At 28.6% G+C, this 9,693-nt stretch overlaps 1 protein-coding gene across 1 annotated transcript; it reads left to right on the forward strand.

Moving 5' to 3' along the window:
• Positions 1–5,659: 5,659 nt before the first annotated feature.
• Positions 5,660–8,875, forward strand: LOC111023719 (uncharacterized). Its single transcript, XM_022301191.2, has 4 exons — positions 5,660–6,131; positions 6,210–6,493; positions 8,325–8,457; positions 8,654–8,875. The coding sequence occupies exons 1-3, from the start codon at positions 5,855–5,857 to the stop codon at positions 8,388–8,390; spliced, it is 627 nt and encodes a 208-aa protein (XP_022156883.1). The 5' UTR covers positions 5,660–5,854; the 3' UTR covers positions 8,391–8,457; positions 8,654–8,875.
• The last annotated feature ends 818 nt before the right edge of the window (positions 8,876–9,693 follow it).

Genomic DNA, 9,693 nt, shown 5'->3' on the forward strand with positions numbered 1-9,693 from the left:
TTATTTAGATAGCCTAAAGGGTCATTTTCTTTTTATTTAAAAGAGAGGAAAAAAAAGAATAAAAAAGAATAATATTAATAATAATGAATTTGAATAGAGAGACTCCAAATATAATTAATATTGTTGTTAAGAAATATGATGCTTGGACCTTGAAATTCAAAACCAAGAAAATAAAAAATGGCTGCTATCATGTTTCATGTGTTTTTCGCAGCTTCTTGCCTTCTTCTTTGACTGCTCCAATATTGTCAAACCCCCCACCAAATATTCATCACAATAAAGATTCTAACTTTTTTTTTTCTCTATAAAAAATTAGATAGTTTGATCGATGAAATTCCACGTCGACTTTAACAAATTAAGGAGATATCATAGACTTTTAGGTGGAACTAAGGGTAGAAATCATGAAAGTTTAGATAAAAAATGAACAACATCATACTTTTGTGAGATGTGGAGATCGATATAAACCAGGTGTCATAGCATAGTTTTATTATTAGAATCTTTCTTATTCACTTTCTTATATGAATTTGCAGCTGATCAAGAGTTATCCCTTTTCATGTGCTTCTTCTTTCAAACTAGTAATTTAAGTGTAAATATAAAATCATTATTTTTAGAAGTAATTAAAGATGAGAATATTAAGGTCCGGTTTAGTGTAGCATTCCTGTTTCTTTTGTTTTGTTTATCGTTTTGAGTTTTTTTTTTCAAGTGTTATCATTCTTCATTTATAAAATTCATAATAAATATTAAAAAATTAAATATAACATAAAAATTTTGAATATTTTGTATTAAAAAAATTAATTTTTTAATTTAAAATTTTAGAGAACAAGAAACAAGAAATGATACCAAACATGTTTCTGTTTTTATTTTTTCAATAAATAACCAAAACAAGAAATAGTTACCTAATGCTCTCTATTTCCATTTATTAAAAAAGAGGAAATAAAAAGTAGAAACATTACGAACCCTAATTAATTTGACCCATATTAGTTCTAATATTAGCGTTAAGACTCCAAATTTAATAAAACATCATTTTGACTCGCCTAACAATGTACATCCTACCATCTATATGTCCAGATGGAGGAGTAGAACATTAGATTTTGACTTTATAATAGTTTCATTATTTTTCAATTTGGCATAACAAAACTTTTGCTTCAATTTAAAAACACAAACAGATTATGGGTTTAGTTTATGAAAGATATTATCTTGTTACGTACACAATCTTAATTCCTCAAACTTTATGACAAACGCAATGATCTAACTCCTTGGAAGATATTTATTTCATATATATATATATATATTTTTTTTTTTTTTAATTTCAAATCTCATATTCTTATTTATTTATTTATTTATAAAAAGAATGCTTTCTCATTTTATAATTTACAATACTGATGCTTTGCTGACAACGGAAACTCGTTTGATTTAATAAATAAAACAAAATAAATTGGAGATGAGATGGCTTTGAGTCAACTTGCATTGTGACGCAACATCATATACCATATGGTTTGATATATATTAGCTTACTATCCACTTCAAAAAAAGAAGAAAAAAAAAATGGCTTTCACAAGATTTTTCGAATTAATGATAAATAATTTTATTAAATTAATATTAAAAGTAGTTAAATATATGGAATTTTTTGGGACTGAGATTTCCATTTTTTTAATGTTTATGTAAAAGGATTGGTTTAGTTACGAATATATTGAAATCCTTTCATATGGATCTTTATTACCTAATCTCAACTACTCTCCTAGTCCCAACAAATTTCAACTGTCTTGGCTTTTATTTATGTTTTTAGTACTTTTTTTTCCATAAAGTTTTTTAATAGATTTAAATCGTATATATTTTTATTGGAAAATATCAAAGACTCAAATATCAAATATCAAATATCTGATCTTTAAAAGAGGTAGATAATTGAGGTGGTGTTAGTTATTTTTTATATTCTTTTAACTTGTATATAACTTAATTTGTTAAAAATTAATAATCCTTTTTATAGTTGTCAATATTAGATTAACTTAGTGGTAAGGGACGTTTTTATCTGATTAAGAAGTCATGAGTCGGAATCTTCTCACCTCCATAAACTTTTTCATGGTCTCGAAATTGACAATTTTTTTTACATTTTAGTTAAATGATTGATAGATAAATTAGCCAATAGAATTTTAATACAGGGAGACCTTTTATTTTTTATTTTTACATTTTAGTTAAATGATTAATAGATAAATTAGTCAATAGAATCTTAATATGCTAGTTGTCGGAATTTCGAAACAAATCTAAATTTTTGTTAAATAATTGATAGGATTTTTAATTCAAAATTCACTATATATTTTAAATTAAAAGAGAATATTTGAAAGCTATGAAACTAAAACTATATCTATATCTATACTATATCTAAATGGGGCTATGGAGGAGAATCTTTGCCTCCCCATTTTGCCCCCAACTTTTGAATATATATCTATTTTGCCCTTCAAATTTCTACAAGGGACACGATTGTTCGAGTTAAAGTCTGTTGAGATAACAAATCCAAAAAGTTGTGACCAAACAAGGAGTTTAATCCAAAAGAGTTGTAACCGTTCGAGTGAAAGGTGTGTTGAGAGAAGTTAATCTAATGAAAATTACAACTATTTGATGAAGTGATGCATCTATCCACGTATAGGTGTCATAGCAAATAATCTATAAAATAAAAGATTATGTCTTTTTCTTTTATGACCTAAAACTCATTTCCAAAATATTAATGAAGATTTTTCTTATCTTCATGAGTGAAAACTGAACCATGTCAAAAGAATATTTGAGATTCCATAAACATATTTAATCGATTAAAAAGTAGAGTAACAAAATCATGTATTCGTATTATCTTCGACTTTTATTTCTTTTAGATTATTTTAATATTTTTATGTGGATTACTTTTAAGTTATATATTCATGATACCTTCGTGTTTTAATATTTAGTTAATATTATTTTCAAGTTTGATTTAATATTTAGGTAAGATTCTTTTCACGTTTTAAAATATATTCATGTTATATTTTAGTATTAGTTTTCTTATTTATCTTAATATGACTTTGTGATTGTTGTTCTTATTTTATTTTTCTTGGTCATGTGATTTTTTATTCCACATTTTTTCAATGATTTCATAGCATACATAGTATTCAGTCTCTCTATCAAATTTCAATTCTTTAATTTTGGTTCACTTTTCCTTGTTACATAATATACAAAAGATAAAAGAATGAGTAAATAATTTAAGAAAATACACAAAAAGATTATTGTTGTTTTCTTAAAAAAGAAAAATTGACAACGAATAATATATTTTATTTGAAAACAAAATATTAGTACCATTTAAAAATTCTGTTGAATTGTTATCCTATATGTTAAATTGGTAGAAATATTATATTAAATATATTTTATTTGAAACAAAATATTAGTGCATTTAAAAGTTCTTGAGTTGTTATTCTATATGTTAAATTGTTAGAAATATTATATTAAAATATTTATAACCACATGCCATGCACGTGATATTAACTAGTATAATGAAGGGCTATGATGTATATTGAAGGTAAAAGGTGTAGATGTAATTTAAGACAAATATTTGATACCAACAATTTAAGTGTCGATACCTAACACATTCATTAAAACTAAGCCGTAAATTTAATTTTATATATATATATATATATCATTTTTTTTCCAAACAAATGTCCAAAGTAATAACAAAAATATAACCAAACATGCAAACTGTTACAAGGAATCTTTCAAACAACAGAAAGAAAATTATAATTATGATAAAGAAATATAATGAACTATGAAGTAGGTGTAGGGGGTGTTTAAATTGGATTTAAACTACCCATTAATTCAATCAGAAAAGGAATCAAACCAATAAGTAAATTTAAAATATTGTGTTAAGATATGATTAAGAATTATAATTAAAAGAGACTCCAAATAATTACATTACCCAATGACAAAAATTGCTCCATGTGATCACATGGCCAAAAATCAGGTCGGTCCCGCCATCTAATGCCTCATTCATGTCCTTTTTTTTTCTTTTTTAAAAAAGAAGAAAAAGAAGAAAAAGAAAAATACTATTTTTAGTTCATTTTTATTCAAAAAAGAAATTAAAAATGATTTTATTTAAATTATTAAGCTTAAATAATATTTTGTTGTATGTACTTTCAAAATGTCTACTTTAGTTATTGTAGTTTCGAAACGTTATTTTTAATCTCTACATTTTTGGTCCACTCATTTTATTTGTTATTTCATTTTTTCAATAAATTTATTGAAATGTAGTCAAAATTTTGTGTTAAAAAGTTTATTTAAAATTTTACAAATAATAATTAAAATGACCTTTTTAAAGTACTAAAACAAAAAAAAAATGGATAGATACCAAGATCAATTAAAGTCCAAACTACATAAACTATAATAGTATTTAAACCAAATTATTTGGAAATTTCCACAAAATAAAAAGCAGTGCTTTCTACGAAATTAAAAAAATTAACAATAAAATAAAATTTTAAATTTTAAAAGGATTGGAGATGAAATTAAAATAAAAACAATGACATTATGTAAACTTATACCAACCAAAACCAAAATCTAAAACATTTCTGCCAATTACTTAAGCATATTAATAACTTCTTAGTACCTCTCAGAGGTCTAAACTTATACTCTAAACCCAATTTGATAGATTGAATTATACGGGTTTGTTTTTAGTATGAATTATATGAGTTCTTCAACTTTCAAATTTCTATCTAACAAATCTTGAAATAGATTTGTAAATTAATTTAAAAAAAAATACATTTATGAACTTTAAAATTCGTGCCTAATCTATTACCCGTTTTTTTTTTTGCAACAGATCTCTAATTTTGTCTTTTTTTTTTTTAAATGTTTAATAGACCTAATATCTATGAGACACAATATTGAAAGTTGACATTAGGTTTATGGACTTATTGAATATATATATTTTTTAAGTTTAAAATCTCATTAGACACAACTTTGAAGTTTGGGGACAAAACTCATAATTTTTAATTGTTTAAATACTCTTTTAAACCACATATTTTTATTTTTTTGTTCATTTCGGTCAATGTACTTTCAAAACATCTATTTTGACTCTTATTCTTTTAACTTTTGTTCATTTTGGTCTTTATATTATTCTTTCACTGTGAAACGTTCGTTTTAATCTTTATATTATAAAAATGGTCTCTTCATTTTCATTTTTATCCCATTTCGTTTGATCAAAATTTTAGCATGATATTTGACTCACTAATTTTTTTGAAATTTAGTCATAAATTTGTACTAAAACACTTCCATTGTGTATAAAATTTGTGTTAAGATTTTGTAGATAGGAACTAAAATGGAAATTTTTTAAAATTACAAGAATCAAAACAAAAGTACGAATACAAGTTGAAAGTACACAGATCAAATAGATAATTTGAAAATACAAGAATCAAAATGAACCGAATTATTTAAACCTAATTTAATCTATATTATATTTTAATAACCAAACCTTCACTCAACTCGAACGTTCCAATCTTCTAGTTGAAATTAAAAGCAGAGAGACATGAAAATACTTTAAAAAGAATAAAAAAGAGTTGCCAGTTAAAATTAATTAAATATCTGCTTAACGTATTTAGGTATTGCCGTTAACATTGGGAATTGCAAATACAGAGAGAGAGAGCGACTTTGACTGGTAAATTTTCTGCTCGCCATAGCCTTCACAGTGGGAAGAATTTCAGTCAACAAAACCATTGAATCTCTCTCTCCACTCTCCTCCCTCATCAGCTTAAAAATGCCCAAATCCCCATTTCTCCTCCCCCACTTTTCTTCTTCTTCTACATACCCACCACAGCAAGAACAACAAGAACAACGACCCTGAAATCAGACATCGCAAATGGGGTTCTCCAAGGAAGAGAAATCGAAGACTCTGTTGAGGGGTCTAAAGACCCTGTTCTTCTTGATCACCATGTTGATTTCCCTCCTCCTTTTCTCCGCCCCTGTTCTTCTCGTCATCGCCGACGCCCTTCTCCCCTCTGCTCTTCTCTCCGCTTCTCTTTACCCTTACTCCCTCTCCCTCAAATCCCTCCCTTCCCATCTCTCCCACTACGATTTCCGCTCTTCCCTCATCGACATCCCCCTGATTTCGCTCCTGAGGTCCGCCATCATCATCTGTAAGTCCCCATTAGCAATACCCATCTCCAATTTTGGGTTGATTTGATCTTATTTGATTGATTGTTTTCTGGGTTTAGGTGTTTATAGCTTCTGCGATGGGCCGAGGCTCTCGCGGGGGCCGTACTTGGGGATCACCACGTTTTGCTCTGTGGCTTCGTTGGTGTTTGTTTCGTTGAAGGCTTCGTTTGTGTTTGGTGGGGATTTGTGGGATGTTCGTCGAGGGGGAGGATATGCGAGAGGCTTGGAGGTGGCTCTGTTTATGTGCTCTCTGGGTTTGGCTGTGGGGCATGTTGCTGTGGCCTATAGGACCAGTTGCAGAGAGAGGAGGAAGCTCCTGGTTTACAAGATTGATATTGAAGCGGTAAGTGTTTGTTGTTTTGCCTCTGAGAAATTTTTTGCCTTATGAGATTAATCATATTAGCACACTTGCAAAATTTTCTTGTTTGCTTTCTTCTTTGTGAAAATTTGGGAAAATTACTCTTGAGTTTTAGTGTTGTTAGGATGACCTGAGAAATGCCCAAACTACTCCTGAACTACTAATTGAGTTATAATACTTTGAGAAATATCCTACCTTTGAACTATGCCCTTGAACTTTCAAAAAAAAAAAACCCGAATACTAAACGTGTTATTACTGTAGGGGTTAGTTGCAACGTTTTTTAATTTAAAGGAGTAACTGCTTAAATTGAAAGTTTAAATGTAAGGTTATAACAGCTCATCATGTAGTTTAGAGGTGTCTTATTTTGTTATAAACTTCTCCTTTCTTTTTTTTTTTATGAAAGTGATTCTTAAAAAAGTTTCTTTCATTAAAAAATGACATATGGCTGTTTATGAAAGTCAGAAAAATCATCGAACTTTCAGGTCCCACTTTAAGAGAATTTCAACGAAAGAGCAAGGAAAATTCTTCATTTTTACAAGAGAAATGGAGTTATTTTATACTTCTTCTAGAAAGTCAATAACTTCATATATTATTTCTATCTAAGACTTAATCAACAAGAAATGACCAGCCATAGCAACTTCAAAAATTTCAACTTTCAGTTTTCATATCTTGTGGGCATACGGCTTTCTGACTAAGTCAATGAAATTATCGATTTAAACTACTTTTATTTGTTCCACTACGATTTCCCGTCTCTTTTCCTTTTGTATCTCTCAGAAAATTTCTCCAAAATCTTTATTCCTGATTCCTTTTCCATTTGTTATGTTCGATATTTTATAATTAGAGATTTGGTATAGAAAATATCGACTCACATATTCAAGAAATCTGTGTGGTTGGCAAATATATTCAATAGTGGTTGTCATTTAGCTGTAATAGCTCAGCTCTTGATTGTATGCCATGTGCTTCTGTGCCCACATTGTGGCATAATCATAAGGCTGAGCTTCCAAAGAAGAATATTGCTCAACATTCTTTATCCTTCCCAATTAGTGCCTAACTACTTGACAAACATTTTGGCTACTTACATTGCAAAATCTTTAGAGATTCATTATTGTTAGGACAATGATCCTCTTCTTTTTATAATGGTGTTATATTGACCCACTTTAGACCTAAACTCGTATGGTTTTACTTTTGGTTTCACAAAAAAGTTCTATACCAATTGGATGTTCACCTTACTTATATACTCAAGATCTTTCGACTCACGTCTAACTTTGGTGTAGAATAGATTTACTATTTCTCGTTCCTTTCCTTTCCAAGTCAATTAGACCTTGCCAATTGAACTTATAGTAATTTAACGAGTTACTAAACACGTTATTAAGGTGAGAGATGAAAATAAGAACCTTGGAGAAATGATTGTTGGAATGTGACAAAAAAGGGTATGGTCGTACGAATTTCTGGCAATTACCTGGACTTTGCTGTCAATATTCAATGGAAATTGATTGTATATTTAGTTAATTACATCTCTAAAGGCCTTCAAACAAACATGGTGATTTAGATTGCTTGTAGAGTAGGATACTTCCTTATACGACTTTGACAAATTGTAGAGTTCATTTTTCCTATAGTTTCCTTCCCTAGGCTTTAGTCCAACACAAACTTATTCTACTCATCTTATGAAAAGAAATGGCAAGCAAGCTTTCGGATCGAGAAATTATTCGATAAAATTGCCATAACACTGGTTCATGGTCGATTAATCAGCATGAAATTTCTACTTCATCGACATACTTTCGAGTTAATAAAAACAACGAAACCATTTTATTTGCAGGTTTCAGCTTGCAAGAGTGGCTTCCCCAGGTACCAAAAGATTCTACAGCAGGAAAGGGTGAAGTAAAACACCATCCAAGGAGATCAAAACTTGTTTTCATCTAACCTATTTCACCCCGGTCTTCAGGTTTCAGGTGAGGTTCTAAACGTTCTTCTTGATCACATGTCATTGAGATAAGAGATGTCGTTTCTAGTCTATATGTATAATGCATAGTTAGCTTGAAGTTGTTTCCTAGCCAACCATATTTATACAACATGACACGTCTTGTCGCTCTGTTCTCAAAGCAACTCGATCGGGAACTGATTTTGGCCTCTTTCTTTCTGATGCAGATTTCTAGAAAATAACTTGAAATCAATGGACCTGCAGATTCTGGAGGTGCAAAGCTAACTAAAACTCTGGTGCTGTCTGTAAATTTGCTGGTTGTGTCACAATATGGATATAGAAACATACAATTTTGCCTCATATTTAACCATCAAGTTTATCTGATGTAAAATGTATAGTTTGGATCTAAGCACGAAATGGTATAGAGCCTTGTGATCTTATGATGTTCAGCTTCCGATCCTATCTTGGTTCTTTTGTTGTCGACTCGAGCTTTTAAGTATTTGTTTTTTGTTCTGAAAACTATTTTGATCTCCGAACTTTGTTTGTTACTACGCATGATGTTTCAAATATTCTAACTTTTGTCAAGTATTATAAACCCTATCCAATAGGCTGGACGTCAGATTTGAAAAATAGACAATTAAATAGTTTTTAGGTAAAGTTTAAGGACTAAACCAGAATAAAATATTTGTCAAACAATTAAAGATCAAAATAAAATAAATGGTAAAAGTTGAACAACCCAAATAAACTTTAAACCTTTATTTTTCAACGAACTCATAAAGATTGACATTTAATAACGAGAAGTATTGTCCACAAAATGACATAAATAATAACAAATATGTTAAAAATACGTCTACTGTCCCTTTTCTTTATTTTGGTTCATATACTTTTAAAATGTACTAGTTCGATACATCGTGCAAATGCACGAATATTTTCTATTTAACTTAATTTTATAATAACATAAGAAAAAACAATACCATTAATAGTATAATAATAATAATAATAATAAACAAAAAAAAGAAAAAAATTAAGATGTATATATACAAACTTCATTAAAATATATGTACTTTACTAATTTAATCATTTAATCTATGAGTGTATTTAAATTGCATTGTTTCGTACCCCTTCTTCTTAAAGAATTTTATGTTACATTTCATATTTTTAATATATTGATTAAGAAATGTATAAGTTACTTTAATTTTTTTTTATTTTAACAATGTTATTTTATCTAATTTGGTCCATTATTTTCTAAAAATATTTTGTTTGTTTA

This window comes from Momordica charantia (assembly GCF_013281855.1).
Source record: "Momordica charantia cultivar OHB3-1 chromosome 9 unlocalized genomic scaffold, Mcharantia_2.0 BLBB01000009.1, whole genome shotgun sequence".
NCBI lineage: Eukaryota > Viridiplantae > Streptophyta > Magnoliopsida > Cucurbitales > Cucurbitaceae > Momordica > Momordica charantia.

Bases quoted from the DNA above. Each gene is read 5' to 3' on its own strand.
- LOC111023719 (XM_022301191.2), top strand. From the start codon at position 5,855: ATGGGGTTCTCCAAGGAAGAGAAATCGAAGACTCTGTTGAGGGGTCTA. The intron at 6,132-6,209 runs GTAAGTCCCCAT...TTCTGGGTTTAG, and splicing joins GAGGTCCGCCATCATCATCT to GTGTTTATAGCTTCTGCGAT. The intron at 6,494-8,324 runs GTAAGTGTTTGT...TTTTATTTGCAG, and splicing joins ACAAGATTGATATTGAAGCG to GTTTCAGCTTGCAAGAGTGG.